At 36.9% G+C, this 18,829-nt stretch overlaps 1 protein-coding gene across 5 annotated transcripts in view; it reads right to left on the reverse strand.

Annotated features, from left to right (window-relative positions):
- PIP4P2 (phosphatidylinositol-4,5-bisphosphate 4-phosphatase 2) overlaps positions 1-18,829 on the reverse strand; it is a 54,741-nt gene that overhangs the window by 17,641 nt on the left and 18,271 nt on the right. For all 5 annotated transcript variants that reach the window (XM_019822876.3, XM_023248152.2, XM_023248155.2 and 2 more), the window contains 3 exons: positions 15,283-15,431; positions 10,401-10,507; positions 8,910-9,033 (listed from right to left, as the gene is read on the reverse strand). In XM_019822876.3, coding sequence (XP_019678435.1) covers positions 8,910-9,033; positions 10,401-10,507; positions 15,283-15,431 — 380 coding nt within the window. The remainder of the gene's footprint in view (positions 1-8,909; positions 9,034-10,400; positions 10,508-15,282; positions 15,432-18,829) is intronic.

Here is an 18,829-nt window from a genome sequence, read left to right on the forward strand (position 1 = left end):
AAAGTCTATTTCCTTTATAGTTTTAGGAGAATTCCTTTAAGTACTTCAGTTTTATCATCAAAACAACTTAATCTTTTATTAAAATTAATTTTTGTTTAGGATTCCAAATCACTCTTATCTCTTTTCATAACTTTCCAATTCTAGGTATAGTAGGGTTTCAATAAATTATATATAGCCAAATGTTTTCCACACAATAGAAGATAACTTTCAGAAAGTCTTTGATGCATGACGTTTTTTTAATTTTTAAAAAATTCTTGAGTTTTGGGGCACCTGGGTGGCTCATTCGGGTGAGCGTCCAACTTCGGCTCAGGTCATGATCTCCCCAGTTGGTGAGTTCGAGCCCCATGTTGGGCTCTGTGCTAACACCTCAGAGCCTGGAGCCTGCGTTGGATTCTGTGTCTCCCTCTCTGCCCCGCTCCCACTCGTTCTCTTTCTCTCTCCCTCCCTCCCTCCCTCTCTCCCTCTCTCTCAAAATAAACATTAAAAAAATAAATAAAATTTAAAACTTAAAAAAATATTAACTGTTAAAAAAGATCAAATATATCTGGGTTTCCCTAGTCTCTTTCTTCATTTTTATTTCAAACCTCAAAGAAAGTTAGTTAGCCTTGAAATTATCTCTCAGTCATGGTAGGGACACACAGTCCCAACATAAACAAACTAGAGATGAAACTACATGAATGTTCATTCCCTTTTCAAAATCATTATTTTTCAACATCTGGGAATGCCACACCAAGGCTATATTTTTTTTTGCAAGCAACAGTGAATCTTTCTTTCATACTTATTTTGTAACAAGTTAACTTACTGCAAAACTTATACTTTTAAAAAAAAAATTATTTTGAGAGGGAGGTTGAGAGAGAGAAAGCACGCACATGTGCAAGTGGGGGGTGGGGGGAGCGGATCTCTGACGGTGCAGAGCCCAGTGTGGGGTTTGATCTCACAGACAGTGAGATCATGACCTGAGCCGAAACCAAGAGTCAGTCACTTAACGAACTGAGCCATGCAAGTGCTCCCCACAAAACTTATTCTAAGTAAAAATGCCAGAATTAATGTGCTAATAAACAAAGATTGCTAGAGTTGTACAGAATATTGAGCAGTGAAGAATCTAGAAATCTTATTAGTGCTTTTTTATGTTTTTATAGTTAGTTTTAGGACAGCTACTGAACTTGTAACATCATTTCAAATTTTATTTATAAATAACAAATTTAAGTTTTTCCTAGTTAAAAGAACCAAAGCAGCCAATGAGGCAATTATGAAACCCTTGAGTGAAGAGGAACTCAAAATCCAAGCCTGAAGGCTGACGTGTTGGCATAGAAATTCCAGAATTCTAGATGACCAACCTAAGGAGGTGATTTAGTCCAGTATTATCATTTTATAGTGTTCTTCATTTTAGCACAGATTATGCATGGTAAATTTAATTATAACTGATAAACAAGTAAGACTTTATTATGTAATTAGTAAATTATACAGCCAGCAACCTAACACATCGGGTTTTGTTATCTCCAAGTACTCACTTAAATGCAGCAAACTAAGAACAGAAAATCATCTATTATTAGAAATGATTTTGTCATAACCTATTCAAGGGAATGCAAATACTTGTGCTTTTGAAAGGAAGTTGACTTACTACTGTTCTTTTATCTCAGATGCAGCCTCTGCACTCTTAGAATTGTATTGCCAAAACTTCAATAGGGAAAAAAAATTATCTTTCTTCTATCAGAAAAATTAAAGGCAACTTCTCTAAAACTCGAATCATTTTTAGCGAAGGTCTTCCAATATTTGGCTTATTTCTAACGATTCTATGTAATAGGTAAACTCAGTTTCCTCAAGATATATTTTTAATCAACCTTAGAAGGCTCACAAGAAAGTTACACTGCTAAAAATGAATCATTTGACAATACCTTATTGGATTTTATTTTTTATTGGATACAGCAGGCAACCGGTGTCATTACTTTGAAGGGCGCAAATTAAAACTATTGTTACTCTCCGCTACAGCACCAAACTGTATGTCCTATAACCAAATAAGGAAAATCTTACCCTGACTGAAGGTACTACATCAGAGCGAAGTTGAACCATCATTTATGACTCAGGCACATATTGTAGACTGTGTTAGTTTGTATTGAGGCGTGTCAGCCCACAGTCAGATACTGGTTGACAAAGCATCTTGACCTACCTTTCATCAGCAACAGAGAACACCTGTCCCGTGGAAATGCAAAATTAAACTCCACTGTTCAGTGTCTTAAGAAACTTCTTTTATTTTCATGAGGGGCTAGCTAAATGCTATGTATTCCCTTTATTCTTCTGGAAAATTATTTTCCAAGCAACGTTCCTCCAAACAGTACTCTGACTAGATGATGCCCTCAAAATGATTTGAAGCTTAGAAAATGTGTATAAATACTACATTAAAACTCCCTCCTGGATATTGACAATGATGCCTGGTAAAAGTGCTAAAGAATATACCCGTAGGGGCACCTGGTAGCTAAGTCGGTTAGGCATCTGACTCTTGACTTCAGCTCAGGTCATGATCTCACGGGTCCTGAGTTCGAGCCCCACCTCCAGCTCAGTGCTGACAGTGAGGAGGCTGCTTGGAATTCTCTCTCTCTCTCTCTCTCTCTGTCTCTCTCTGTCTCTCTCTCCTTCCCTGTATCCCTCCCCGCCTCAAAATAAATAAATAAACTTAAAAAAAAACACACCTATAAAAAAATATTTGTTTAGTTTTTTTTTTATCCTAGCAATTCCCAATGACCATGGAACTCTTTATTCACATAACACCTATTATTACCCTGCAAAATGAATGTTCTATTGACTAAACTTTGGAAAATACAAATCTAGCTTTTCTAAACAACGGCCATGGTTCCAGCCAGGCTGTGAAATAAATAGTGGGAATACTGTGGATTCATAGTAAACTTAACTTTAGCATTGTAACACTGAGATATTAAAAGATGTTATGATAAACAGAAGGTTGTTGAGGACATAGTCCATTATATTGTTCTTTTAGCTTAATCCATGGAAATAATTCTCTTTCAGGTCACAGTATTCCAATAAACCTTCTCCTATGTGATCTTTTTTAAAAAAATCATGAATATCTTGTAATAGAGTATGTTTTCCTCTCTTCATTGACTCTAGAGGTCTCAAAGCGAAAATTCAGATCAATTTTAACAACTGTACAGGAGTAAATATTGTACATATTTATATCCTTATGTATGATTTATCTTATTTTTTCTTCCCTTTGTTTTCATTGTCCCGAAATTTTCATATTTCCTTTTCAATGCTATTGAACTTTGTAACTTATCTCAATTGTTTCTAAGCCTTGTAAGCCAAGCTGAAACAAAGTAGAGAAAAAGTAAATGAATCCTAATGGTTAAAAGCTTGAAGGACAAAGGACATATGACAAAGGACATAAGACTATTTGTGGTCAGCATAATAATAAGGATAAGGCAAAGTTCTTGAGTCAGAATTAAGATATTTGCAGTTTATTTATTTAAACTTTTTTTTTAATGTTTATTTATTTTTGAGAGAGAGACAGAGCACAAGAACAGGGGAAGGACAGAGAGAGAGAGAGACACAGAATCCGAAGCAGGCTCCAGGCTCTGAGCTGTCAGCATGGAGCCTGAGGTGGGGCTCGAACCCATGAACCATGAGACCATGACCTAAGCTGAGGTCGGACGCCCAACCGACTGAGCCACCCAGGCGCCCTAAGCAGTTTATTTATTTTTTACAACACTGAGTAGCTCTCATTAATCTGAAACTCTCAAAAGTAAGAGCCACCCCATTAGGTATGTACTGTGTACTCTAATTACCAAAAAATTGTTTTCTAGGAATTTTTAAATCATCTTTAAATATCACATATTAATTCAAAACACCTTTCCTGCTAAAGAATTAAGGTTTTTAATCATATTCACTGTGTTAATATGCTAATATGATTCACTTGCCTACACTAAATATTAAATAAAAAAGAGCTAGTTTTAGAAGTTTGTCTCTGAATTGTTCATTACTTTAGTAGTTTTCTTCTAGTGTGAAAATATCTAAATGCATAAAGTACTTTTTAAAGTATTAAAAATCATGTCACATACATGTGTTTTAACCTCTCAATTTGGATCACTCTCTTGGATTCATACCAGGTGATTTCAAAAAATTAAATATGACCTTTCTAAGAGTTGTCTTTGATTTCCTTTTTTCCTCATTCCCTTATCTACTCTATTATCAGCACGTTAATTCTCTCTCAAAATCTTTACGCTATTCCCCAACCATCATCATCACTTTTTTTGAATAATAAAAGTCAAACATCTAGTCTTGCCCCTCTTCAGCCTTTCCCTCCATGCAATCCATGTTCCGTTTTATACATAGCATCCCTACACACAGAATTAATTATAAAGCTCTACTGAAGCTTTCATTACTCTGAGCATAATGTCACTCGCTCCCTCTAGGCTGGGAACTTCTGTGGGTGCGCGAAGAACCCTCCGTTATTTCCTACTCTAGCCTAAACACCCTAAACATATTTCATATAATTCTTGTTTTAATTGTCTTTCTTCTCCAATTAGATTATAAAACTGCATGAGGGCAAGGAATGTGTCTTCCTGTTCCTTCATTATGCAGTCCAGTGCCTGGCGTGAACTCAGTAATTATATTTGAACAAATGAAATCAGCTCACTTACAATGTGGTTCTAAAGATTATCCATGGCAAGGATTTAGAAAATAAAATTTAGCTGAGCAAATGCAAATGTAAGCTAATTATGGAGGGAATTGACTGAACAAGTTGAAAAGAAATCTGTTTTGAAGATCTTTAAATGGTATTTCAAAATATAATTTGTTCACATGTAAGAAAGAAAATAATAAATATATTTAATATGTATTTAACTTAGTCAAATCACTCAATATCTATCAATACCTACAGAGTGTATTATCCTATGTAGTAATTTTCAAAAAGAAATTTTTTAACTACTCCCACCAGCTATACCTTCTAATTAAGCAACTTAGTCACCGATTTAATGAATAAAATATAAGGAAGAAGATTTATCTTCTCCTTACAAGATCAGAAGTATCCTAGAAATTCTGATTAAATGAATTAAATCAGATGCATGCATTTCCATTTCTTTTCCTAAACTTGACTGAAATAGTGGTAAATGAATTTTAAAAAGTATAATACCATAAGGGTAACGAGGAGAGATGGCCCCAAATCTCTGAACAACGGAACGCTCATGGAGCCTGGAGCTGGCTTAGTGAAAGGGGTGCTGAAACTTGCCTTTCTGCAGAGAGATATGCCAAAGGAAAGCAAGCTGTTTCAGGTATTGGGGCTACCACGTGTTTTCCGAGGTGGGGCTCCTAGCAGTATCCCCTGTAAATGCTTCCCTACCCTCCACAAAACTGGAAACCCCTCTCTTCCCGGTACATGCAAGAAAAGAGTGATTTATTCTGAAAAGAAACCGGACAAGAGAGCTTGTGAACTTAGAAACACCTGCCATAGCAGAAGGCAAGAATAAAAGAAAGGAATCAAGTTAAAGTCTACGGTTTGAACAGTGGATGAGACCTTCATCTCATTACCTTTAACTCCTAAATGCTGCCTCCCAGGCATATCACTCACAAGAAACTGCAGGATTTTTCCCCAGAGAAACTTGCCCTCCAAGAAGACTTCTTGATATTAAGAGTTGACGGTTGTTCAAAAAAATGGGAGAGGGAGAAGAAAAAGAAGAGGAAGATGTAGAAGAAGGAGGAAGGAGGGAAGGAGGGAAGGAGGGAAAGAAGAAAGGAGGGAAGGAAGGAAAGAAGGAGGGAAGGAAGGAAGGAAAGGAGAAAGATCTTAACTCTGCTGCATGAATAGAGGTTCCAATCAGTGACTGACCCTCAAATATAAATGAACTTTTCTGTAAAATCTCTACCACAAAAAAAAGGTGGGGAGAAAACAGAGACAAGGCATAAAGAAGAAAAATACTTCACAAAAAAACAGAACTAATAGTTTCAGAAAGATGCCATAGAGAAGAGAATGCTCTTTAGAAAAAGGAAAAACTAACCAGAGAACACAGGAAAAGTCTTTGAGATTAAAAATTAAGTTAGAAAATCTGAAATTAAAATTTTGAATTAATTTTGGAAGATATATTCAGGAAAGTGTTCCAGTAAGTAAAAGAAAAAGCCAAACCTTAAAAGAAAATGTAAGAAAAAGAAAAAAGAGTCAATAATTCAGGTGATCTAAAGAGTTCTAGAAAGTGGGAACAAAGAAAATAGTCTAGACCATAAGAGGGCCCACTGAGTACCCAGACAATGAATTCAAACATATCCTCCCTAAGACACATTCTTTTTATAAATGTTTTTTAACTTGAGTATAGTTGACACACAGTGTTACATCTCTCGAGTGAACAACACAGTGATTCAACTAGTCTTTATATTATGGTATGCTCACCACAGGTGTAACTACCATCTGTCATCATACAACACTATTACAATATCATTGGCTGCGTTCCCTATGCTGGTCCTTTTATTCCATGACTTATTCATTCCGTAACTGGAAGCCTGTACCTCCCATTATCCTTCAAACACTCACTCCCTTACACTGGCAACCATCAGTATGTTCCCTGTGTTTATATTTATGGATCTCCACTTTTTGTTTGTTCATTAGATTCCACATATAAGTGGAATTATATGGTATTTGTCTTTCTAAGTCTGACTTATTTCACTTAGCATAATACCCTCTAGGTCCACTCATGTTGTCACAAATGGTAAGATCTCATCCTTTCTAAAGGCTGCGTAATATTCTAGTGTGCATGTATGTATGTATGTATCTGTATCACATCTTCTTTTTCCATCCTAAGACATATTCCAATGCAATTTCAGAGCACTGGAGAAAATGAAAGAAGAAAGAGGCAAATAAAGAGAAAAAATAGAAAGGACATGGAATTAGGGCAGTAGTTGAACTTTTCATTAATAGTGGAGCAAAGCCTTTTAAATTTTTGAGAGGAAACAATTAGCAACCTACAATTCTACATCTAGACAAACTATAAAGTACATGTGAGATTAGATTAAAAACTGTTTAAGAAGTAGAAGGTCTCAAATTTATTTCCTTGCATATTTTCTCAGAAAGCTAAGAGGGGATGTAGTTCACCAAAATGAAGGAGTAAACCAAGAGCTGTAAGGAAGGCACGAGATCCAATACAGGAAAAGAAAAAAGGAATTCCTAGGATAATGATGAAGGGAAATCCCACAATGGCAGCTGTGTAGCAAGAAGCCTCAATAATAGATTCCCTGATGTGTCTGACTATATTGATAGAAATTTTATAGTTCTATAAAATAATATAGGAATAAGTAATGATTTGTAATAGAAAATTAAATTCAAGGGGCGCCTGGGTGGCGCAATCGGTTAAGCGTCCGACTTCAGCCAGGTCACGATCTCGCAGTCCGTGAGTTCGAGCCCCGCGTCGGGCTCTGGGCTGATGGCTCAGAGCCTGGAGCCTGTTTCCGATTCTGTGTCTCCCTCTCTCTCTGCCCCTCCCCCGTTCATGCTCTGTCTCTCTCTGTCCCAAAAATAAATAAAAAACGTTGAAAAAAAAAATTAAAAAAAAAAAAAAGAAAATTAAATTCAAAAGGAGGAGAGACAATTATTCTTTTTTTTTTTTTTTTTAAGTAATCTCTATACCCAGTGTGGGGCTCAAACTCATGACTCTGAGATCAAGAGTCAGATGCTCTACCAAATGAGCCAGCCAGGTGCCCCAAAAGGAGGATATACAATTATTAACAAATCCAAAAAAAATCTGAAAAGTCATACAGTGCCAAAATATAATATATTGCTTGGCTAAGCTGTGAACATAACTTACCTAATCATAAAAAATATAAACATTAAGCATTAATTGAAAAAAATATTAAAACTCTAGCTGGAGCACGGAATCGAGAAAAGGACTATGAGTGGGGGAAGGGATGTTATGAGTGCTAAATCCTCAACCTGCATTGTACAGGGTAATAGGTAATATCTAAAATCAAAAAGAAAAAAGGGTAAACAAACAATTTAAACACATGTACATAATACCAGCACAGCAGCTGGAAATGCGGGAAGTATTTGGAGGATGGTATTTGGGGATGATCACTATTTTCCTTATAAGCTTTACAATCCCATTTAACATTGAAATTATGCACATGAATTACTCTACTAAAAATAAAAATTAGAAGGAAAAAAATGCAAATCATCTACACTTGCTTAAACCTGTTCGTCCCTTAGATTATCCTGCAGTGGAAGACCACTGTGACCTCAGCCCTGCCCAGGCTTACACTCTGGAAGTTTGCATTAATACTTAGGTCCTAAAGAAAATTTTTTTGTCTCCTATGAGGGCTGAATAACAAAAGAAAACCTTCCTGACAGGGCAAGGCATTATGAACTTAACTTTTAAAAATCAAACTTAGGGGTGCCTGGGTGGCTCAGTCGGTTAAGCGTCCGACTTTGGCTCAGGTCATGATCTCAAAGTTTGTGGGTTCAAGTCCTGTGTCAAGTTCTGTGCTGACAGCTCGGAGCCTGGAACCTGCTTCAGGTTCTGTGTCTCCCTCTCTCTCTGCCCTTCCCCCACTCAGTCTCTCTCTCTCTCAAAAGTAAATAAACATTGAAAAAAATGTATTAAAAAATCAAACTTAGGGTTAGAGTCAAAAGTTAGTTGAACAAGAATTCCTATAACTACTTATAACTTCTTATTTTTTCCCCAGTAGTTTATCTAATTATGGACACCAGGGTTAACTCCCTTTACTCCAAGTTTAATTTTTTAAAAAGCAGAAAAAATTTTGATAAATTATAATAAGAATTTTTCTTGAATCTAGAAATCACAAATCCTCTGATTAAGTGCACTTGGATAAAACTACAAGACCATGAGCGGTGGTCAAATCTATGTGATCGTGACCTACATGTTACAGATTGATGTCACTGTGACAAATGTCCGGTTACTTACCAGGAATGTGTTTCCACAATGCCCACACACGACCCTTGTACCTTCTGGTTGGACTGGCAATGCAGGTTGAGCTGGTTGTTCTTCAGAAATAAGCATTACTGGGCCAAGGTTAATTATGCGTCTACTGTGGAGAGAGAAATGAATCAACGTCATTATCCCACAAATGGACTGAGGGCAAAACCTGTAATATATGACCAAAAACATGGAATATAGCATTGAAAATAAATAAATTGTCAGGCTTCAAAGCTAAATTCACAGAAAGTAGTAATAAGCAATACTTCAAAAGCAAAAAAAAAAAATGAGAGTTTTTAATATTTTTGATGGAAACCATGTATTATAGTGTTAGTTCCTAATCAATGACCTTGGGAACCATTTCACTGCCTTTTTCAAGTTCTTATAAGTCCAAATCAGAAAATACTTTTTATCATTCCCTATCTAGGAACACAAGTTGAGTTTTGTAGAAAACTACAAAAGTTAAAATATTCCATATCAATAAATACGTTGCGTGCCATGAAGGTACCAAAGTACTGAGTCACAACCAAATTTCTCTGAGTAGGTTGGTATTCCTTGATGTCTATTTAATCACAGTTGGACAAAAAGGAAGATGAGAAGGCTTCTTTCTCTTCCCTCGCCTGCCATCAGATGGGGTTGCAAATGATTCATAGAAAGGTCAAAGAGCCAGAAATCACAGAAAAAACACAGGTAAAGTCTTGATAGACTCCGATCTGGGCACATCTATAATGGCATTTGATATGGGCAAATAGCTCCAGAATTTACTGCATAGAGTATGTTCAGCAAAGACCAGTATAGCACATGGTAAGGTACACAATGATGACTAAAACACTTCCAGATTAAGATGAATTTCATCAAAGGTAAACTAGGCGGTTACTTTTATTTATTTTTTTCCCTTTGGAACATCTTTATTTGAGTTGATCTTAATCACTCATATATACATTACAGTTGGGTGCCACCTCCCTTCACTGATGAAACAGGGGTTTGAAATGGCTTACAAATAGTATTTTTAGAAACACCTTTATTACAACTATTTAAACATTTGACTACATGCATTACAGAATGGGTTTATTCCATTCACTCATATAATACCAGTGTGAATACAGGTTGCAACTAGAGATCTCATAAATATCCTTATTACAAGTGTTCCTAATAACTTCACTATATACATAACAATGAGGATAAGTGGTTATTTTTAAATAAGTTTCATGAGTCACTAATTTATTACACTGCATTAAGTACTGACATAATATCAAGAAATCTTTCATTGCTCATTCAAGAATATTATATCTTATAAATACTTGTGACCATTAATTTCAAACTAATCATATCATTCCTTTACAAAGGGAAAATAATAATCTAACTCCTGTAATTACTTTGAGGACAAAGACTCTAGAACAAAGCCTGGCACATAATAAGCCTTTAATAAATACTAGTTGAATGAACGAATGAATGAATGAATGAATGTTTATCTCTTACCAGTTAGGTCTCGGACATCCTATTCGCCGAGATGTGTCCTTACAAATGAGGAGACAATTACAAGGGCATCTAACATATTTCTTCCCTGTTGGGGGGTTTTTGATTGGCTAGATAAGGGAAGAAAATGCAAACACAGCAAATTAACCAAAGGACAGATTGCCAAAGCTTGTTTATGTATAAAAAGGAAATGATTCCTTAAAAATGTAGGCTCCCCATAGTGCTATCAAAGTACAGGTTAAGGAAAAGTGCATCATAAGTGGTTTTAAATAGCTCAGATGTTGGCAAGCACTCTATGAAGTCTGGGGGCTGCAGAAATTTAATTGTGAAGGGCGTATTTCAAAGTTCGCATGCACTGCCCTTTCAATATGAGAAGAAAATTTAAGTGCACAACAAAAATTGTTTTCCCTTTAAAGTTTTAGGACAAGACAAAGTCATCTATCTGTCTCACCAGGTACAAACATTCACTAGTTTCTTGCACCTGTCTGGGAAGAGTGAGCTCATTAAGAATAGTGGGCAAAGAGGAGTGTATGATAAATTTGAACTTGACTGCCTGGAATATAAGAAGTGATCATTTTATTACATCTTTTAGCTTAAAAACAAACAACCTGCAATAACTCTTAATGTTAACGTCTTTTTAACTTTACAGTAAATGTAAAAGCAAGAATAAACACCAAAGAAAACAATCCTTTCAACACTAGGACTCAGGCCTGTTAAAGTAAATAACCTATGAAGCAATGGAAGGACTAGAACATCACTCTCTTGGGCATGCCTGCCAAAAAATGTACAACCTGAATCCAGTCATGAGGGAATACCAGACAAACCCAAACTGTGGAACATTCTACAAAACATCTTGCCTGTACTTTTTGAAAATATCAAGGCAGTACAAGACAAAGAAAGACTACATTTCAGATTAAGGGAAATTAAAGAGACATGACATCAAATATGATATGCAATTCTGGATTCACTCCTGGACCATGTGTTTTGTTTGTTTGTTTGTTTGTTTGTTTGTTTGTTTTCTAATGGAACCATTGAGCAAATATGAGTTAGGTCCAAAGATCAGATAATAGCACTGTGTTAATGTTAATTTCCTGCATTTGATAACTGTACTATGATTGTATAAGTGACTGTCCTTTTTTTTTTTTTTTTTTTTTTTTTTTTTTTAAGGAAATTCACACTAAAATATTTAGGAGTAGAGGGGCCTCTGGGTGACTCAGTCAGCTAAGCATCCAACTTCAGCTCAGGTCATGATCTTGCAGTTTGTAAGTTCAAGCCCCGCGTCGGGCTCTGTGCTGACAGTTCGGAGCCTGGAGCCTGCTTCTGATTTTGTGTCTCCCTATCTCTCTGCTCCTCTCCTGTTCACTCTCTGTGTGTCTCTCTCTCTCTCTCAAAAATAAATAAACGCTAAAAAAAATTTTTTTAATGTTTAGGGATAGAAAAGCCCCATGTCTGCAATTACCTTAAAAGGTTCTTAAAAAAAAAAAGAAAGAAAGAAAGAAAGAAAGAAAAGATTATTTATTTAAAGAGAGAAAGTGAATGTGACAAAATATTAACACATTTGGGGAATGTGGGTACAGAATGGGAATTCTCTGTACATAATATGTACTATTATTTTTGTAACATAATTTCAAATCTGTGACATATTTCAAAAAAAGATTTAAAAATTTAAGGAAACAACCTTGTTAGAAATATATAAAAATTAACAATAAGTCATCAATAATTTATTAAGCTATATTACAGATAAAAATCTGAAAATCTGAATATCCCAAAGTTATAAACATCCAGAATGTGTTACTATTCAATCTAAAATATCAAGAAAACCAGGGGTGCCTGGGTGGTTCAGTCAGTTAAGCATCCAAATTCAGCTCAGGTCATAATCTCATGGTTTGTGAGTTCGAGCCCCACGTCAGGCTCTGCGCTGACAGCTCAGAACCTGGAGCCTGCTTCCGATTCTGTGTCCCCCCCTTGTCTCTGCCCCTCCTCATGCTCATGTTCTGTCTCTCTCTGTTTCTCAATAATAAATAAACATTAAAAAAATTTAAATATCAAGAAAACCAGAACTTGGGTTAATTTATCTATACATCCAAATTCTACCATTAAATAAATGTGTACTTGGCAAATGACAAGTTTTTCTTAAAATTTTTTTAATGTTTATTTTTTGAGAGAGAGAGATAGAGCATGAACAAAGGAGGAGCAGAGAGAGGGGGAGACACAGAGAGAGGGAGATCTGAAGCAGGTTCCAGGCTCTGAGCTGTCACAACAGCACAGAACCCAATGCAGGGCTCGAACTCAAGGACCGCAAGATCATGACCTGAGCTGAAGTTGGCCACTTAACTGACTGAGCCACCCAGAGGTCCCTACCAGCTTTTTTTATATTTTATTCCCACCTTACCTGTAGACCCCAGTTCCCTCGTTTACAAAACAAGGCAACTGAATTAGACAATTTTAAGCACTAGTCCTTAGTGCCAGCTCATGGCTTGTCATGTCTGATCTGCTGGGACACGGGGGTGACACTGTCCTGATGCATAAGTTTTAGAATTCTTACTTAGCAAAATGAACTTGTATGTGCCAGATGCAGTGCTGGGCACTTTGCCCCTGTAATCCCAAGAGCAACCCTATTAGGTAGGTATTATTATTTTACCAGTCTACATGAGGAAACCACAGTGTGGAAAAGATAAATCCCAAGGATAGATAGCTCTCAAGTGGCAGAGCTAGGATTCAAACCCCAGTCCCTCTAGTCCGTCAGCCTCCAGATCTCAGACTCCTTAATCAATCACTCAGCCAATTAGTTCCGCTCTTCCTCCAGGACTTCTCAACTTTTCCATTACCTTGCCCTAGAAATTGCTTCTCCCTTAGCTTTAAATTCTGTATTCTCTAAGTCTTGTTAAAATTTGTCCATATTTATTTTCTCTCCTCCCACTTTCTACTTCCTTTCCCAATTCTAGCTACCAAAAGAAGGACTTATGTTAGCCTGGTTTTGTTTTGTTGTTTCATTTTTTGAATCTCCTCAGGAATATCAGGTTCCTATCAGAGGTGGCTGCCCAGGAGAACAGACACACTGATACCCTGTTTTAGGTGACATGAGGAGAATGAACCACAGTGAAACTGAGCAGGGGATAGTGACAGTGAATAGAAGGAGTGGCTCTGTTGGACTCTGGTCCGTTTGTCTGTTCTTTTTAACCTAGAATTTCTCCAGAGAAGCTGCTGGCTGCCTAATACCTCTTCATTCATAAATTTAAGATCAAGTTACATTGCCAACATTGGGAAGTCATCTCTTAAAGCACTCCGCACACACATTTTCCCCTCCTTTTTCTCCCCTGTAGTATGACTGACTCCACACAAGGCAATCTAATTAGATACTACTCATTTTCTCCAGGATACTGACCATTATTTACATTACTTAACAGGAGCAATAATGATACAAAAATGTCAGCACGATTTTCCTTATGTCCAGAAGTAGTTTATTTGTACCTAAATCCTACTGTTCTGGTATCATGAACTCCTCACTTCTAAGTAGCCAGACTGAGGCTGTTGACGAAACCCCATAGTCTGCTCTGTTTGCTTCCAAGGTAAATATAAAGCTCTAAAACTTTTTTTCTACTCATTAAAGAACAAAAGTTTGTGTCAGTGGTGGAACAGGAGAAAAAAATCAACAGGAACATCGAATCCAAAGAAACCTTTAAGGTACTGGTATTTTTTTTAATTGCCATCTATGTCTAACAACTCTTAATTTGGTTGCTAACTCTAAAAGCAGCACGAATGAGGCTGATGCTAAGTTTGCTAGTGGGTGTTTAACTTAAAAAGGAAATAGCAGGTTTTGTAGGTATCACCTCTATTTACACAATAAAGTTTATCCCCAAATGATGTCCCTTATGAAAATATATATTTACAATGAAACATATTGCTTCAAGCCTTAAGGTTTTATTTTATGACTTTTCTATAAAACACATAATGCCCAGTGTGCGTGTTTTATGGTTTACAGAGACATGGTAATCTCTGGCTGACTTTTTTTCAGACTTTTCTAAAAAGGAAAAATATGCAAGTACCAACAATTAATATTTAATTGCAAACTTTGAGAGAGATTGAAATTTTATTTTTTAGTATAACTTACTGTCAAATTGGATTCCATACAACACCCAGGGCTCATCCCAACAAAGATTGAAATTTTAAAAATAAAGCCTAACCATGAAAGTAGGAATCTATTTAATCTAACCAGTGTATACTTTGTCAGTTCATTACTTGAAAGTTTCAAAATTGTACTTAAAACTTAGTTGCCTTTCTCAAGGTTCATTTAAAAAAAAAACAAAAACAATACACCCTTCAAGTTTTTTGAACGTTTCACTAAATTACTATCAAGCAAGTAGAATAAAATGTCAAGCTATTTATAAACACTTTAGCACAGATATTGATACTACATGCATAATCTTAAACCCAGAAAAACCATACAAACATCCTATAGACATAGAGCAAATTTAAATAATTTTCCACATAGTAAGTACAAAGTCCACATGTGAAGTGAACCTTGGTATATATACATATATCCTCATTTTTGTGAAAATCAAAATGGATTTAGTTGTGACGTGGATGGACACTGAGGACAATTGTAAGCATCTGTAGAGGGTCAGTCTCATGTTAGAAAGTAAAGAGCCAGATGGCATTATGCTTAAATTCACCATGAAATTTTCATAATGGAATCAACCTTAAATACCTGGGCACATCCTTGTATGATAAAAGAGGAGTAGAGAGAAGAAAGAAAGGATGAGAAAATATGGTTGTATCTCTATCCAGTGCACGTCTACCTTTAAGTAACATTAGTGGAGTACTGCCTTTAGACAGAAGATGTCAGACAATAATTTATGCTTTATTAATGGAAACCCCCACTTACCGTAGCTTCATTGCAAACTGTGCACTTAACCACATGCTGGTGAAGCTTGCCATCCAAGTTGATGAGAGACTGGCACACGCGGCAGTTAATTACTGGAATACCAGTGGCATCAGGACTGGCGATGGCTGTATATGGAGGGGGGAGTTCCGCTGGAAAGAGCATCAGTCACTGAATCAGGGCCAATGGTATTATGAAGGGTTTGAGCATATAAGCAATAGAAGTAAAGCAGAAACTATCAAAAATGTCCTTACTCTTGTATTTATGTTTTTAAAGCTAGCCACCTTATCCTGGTTTCTGAGCGCAAACACACATGGGCTTACATTGTGAAGGGGAAGAATTCTTAACTCCAATAAAATCCAAATCATGCTTGCCTTGGTCTATCCAAACGATCCAGTTTTCTTTTACTAACCTATACTCAACATACCCACTCTGTTCCCTCATAAGTCACAGAGCTTGTAATAGGAAAGGGATGATTCATGCCTAAAGTAAGAATCTTACAACTAATGATCTGATTACCAAGAAAGAGAAATAGTCAATGAGAGAAAGGTTTAAAATCACTTATGCATACACATAAACTATGCAGTTGCCATGCAGTGTTTATAAAGGGACCGCTATACAACTGCTGGCCGTGACAAGAACAAAATAGTTTTGGTGGCAGTTTAAGGAGACACAAAAGTGAACCTAGGAAAACTGAACTTATCAACATGGAACAAAGCCAGTTGGAATGGAACAATGCTAATTTCAGACACAAAACAAAAATAAAAATACACTTAACATTTTTTTATCTCAAATTTTTAACGTTAAAAACGGGGCGCCTGGGTGGCTCAGTCAGTTAAGTGTCCGACTTCAGCTCAGGTCATGATCTCACGGTTGGTTCATGGGTTCAAGCCCTGCGTCAGGCTCTGTGCTAACAGTCCAGAGCCCGGAGCCTGTTTCAGATTCTGTGTCTCCCTCTCTCTCTGCCTCTCATCTGCTCACGCTCTGCCTCTCTCTCAAAAATATATAAACATTAAAAAAATTGTTTTAAATAAAAAAAAATCTAGGAAATGCGCTGACGTATTTATGGGTAAAAAATACATCTGGAACTTAGTTTAAATGCCCTAAGAAAAAAATGGGTTAATAGATGAAACAAGATTAGCAAAATGTTGATAATGAGTAAAAATATAGTAACATAGAAGGTCATTTTGGTCTATCTACTTTTGTGTGTGTTTGAAAATTCCCAGAATACGTGCACACACACATACCACATACCACACACACACACACACACACACACACACAGTTTAAGAGTCCTAAGATTGCCTGATTGGGTAAAGGGTAGTGGCCCAATTTCAGAACTATGCTCATCTACCAGAAGTATATATTTGTTGTAGAAATTTAAGAAAAAGAATATAGATATACTACTCTGGAATGAGATTTCTAAAGGGACTGCCTAACCCCACTCTGTAGCTGCCTCAATTATAGGCATAGAAGGCCCTTTTAAGGAAAGTAGTATCTTAGGACATCTAGAAAGGCCTACACCTCAACACACGATTCATGTTTGAAGCCCCACTAAAGAGAACTGATATTTCAAGAGGTTTCTGTGATACTATAAAATACAATCGCAAAAGCTAATCATGAAAAGAGCCATTTTTGAAGTAGAGATTTCTACCCACTGAATTAGATTCTGAACTCTGTTGTATTTTTAAAGCATAGCACACTATGGTATGTTTAAAATCCACATATCACCACCTGGCATCCTTGAGGTTTATCATATAGATGTTTTTTAACTAGCAAATGACTAGCAATAAGTGTTATTCATTTAAAGGATTCATAATAAGCTGAATTTCTGCAGCAGTCAAGGCTCTGAAAAGGGCCACTTTGAAATGACAATACGTTTCTGGAAGGCTTATGCCAGAACACCGCCAAATACTGAACTTGAAAAGAAGCTATAGATGTCTTACATTATAAAAATAGCTTTAAATCTTTGAAAGAATTTGAGGTTGATCCAGAGTGACTTGTAAGGTATTAATCAAGAAAAAAATGGGTTAAAGGAACAATGAGTCAAATATACACGTCGCAGCCCTTGCAATTTGCAGATTCTTTTATCAGCTTTCAATAAAGAAGATATTGTTCTGGGAAACTGAATACATACCTCACTAGAAAGGCTAGACAAACTGCCTGGTGCTTAATAATAAATATTGTTCTTCATAATTATTAGCATTATTATTAAAAGCAATTTCCTCTCTTGCCTTTTTCTTGAGTTATAAAGTCACATGAAGCAGTTCTCCCATGATTTCTGGTCTCCATCTTATGCAGTATGACAGAAAAGAAATTCAAAGACAAGAAAATTTCACAGAGGAAACAAGTGTACTGAGGGTGAGGGAGGCAGCTGCACACTGCAGTGCACATAAAAGGCCAGCAAAGCCCACCTACTCCAATAGGGCAAAGGCTTCGCTCAAAGGAATCTAAAAATCCCAACAGGGGACCTTAAAAAAGCATTTAAAGTACATCACGGTCAACAAACCCCTGTGACTGTTTTCGCTAAGATTTGTACTACGTAATTTTTAACCTGTTGAAAAAAGAAAGCTTCCAATTATGACAAAAATATGCTTGAATCTTTTGGAGGCTTGAGAAGTAGAAGGAGAGGAAAAGAAGAACAAGCGAGGATCAGAAATTTAAGATGGGAGAGGCTGTAAGCTCCATGAGGACAGAGGCATATCTGGCTTGTCCGGGACTGATTCACCAGCACCTGCACAGTGCCTGGTCTAGGATAGATGCTCACTGAATATTCACTGTGCGGACGGACGGATGGATGGATGGACGAGCGAATCACTGAAATTTATGAGACACATCTATTTCTCTTGGGAAAACAACACTAAGTATATTACCGCTGCTCTCCTTGAAGAGGACCTGGGGTGCTAACACATGAACAAGCTTCACTAAAAAAAGGGTCTCTTCTACACAGAATACCCTCCAAATCATATACTGACGGAGGTGAGGTAGTCAGGGGCCATTGGCCTGGCCCACCGGCTAGATGGAATCAATCCAAGAGATCAATAGAACGACAGATGCTGCAGCCTAATTGCTCCACAAAACAGTGCTTCCAGGCTTATTGTCTCAATCTTCTGTCCCTGACCTCAGCCCTAAGCTGACATAGAGATATGTCTTGTACTTTGGCCCCAAGAAAACCTTCACCTCCAACTCCATCTCCTTTTGTAAGGGACTTTTTTTTTAATGTTTTTTTATTTCCGAGACAGACAGAGACAGAGCATGAGTCGGAGAGGGGCACAGAGAGAGGGAGACACAGAATCAGAAGCAGGCTCCAGGCTCTGAGCTGTCAGCACAGAGCCTGACGCGGGGCTCCAACTCAGGAACCGTGAGATCATGACCTGAGCCAAAGTTGGACACTTAACCGACTGAGCCACCCAGGCACCCCAAGGGACTTTTAACTCCAGAGATAAATTCCACAGTTAGTAAACCTGCAGTAATTGGCAATGTAGATTGTTTGTCCTCTTTTCACTTTAAAAGTCAAGAGATGACAACTATCATACCTATTTCAAATTTC

This window comes from Felis catus, chromosome F2, assembly GCF_018350175.1.
Source record: "Felis catus isolate Fca126 chromosome F2, F.catus_Fca126_mat1.0, whole genome shotgun sequence".
NCBI lineage: Eukaryota > Metazoa > Chordata > Mammalia > Carnivora > Felidae > Felis > Felis catus.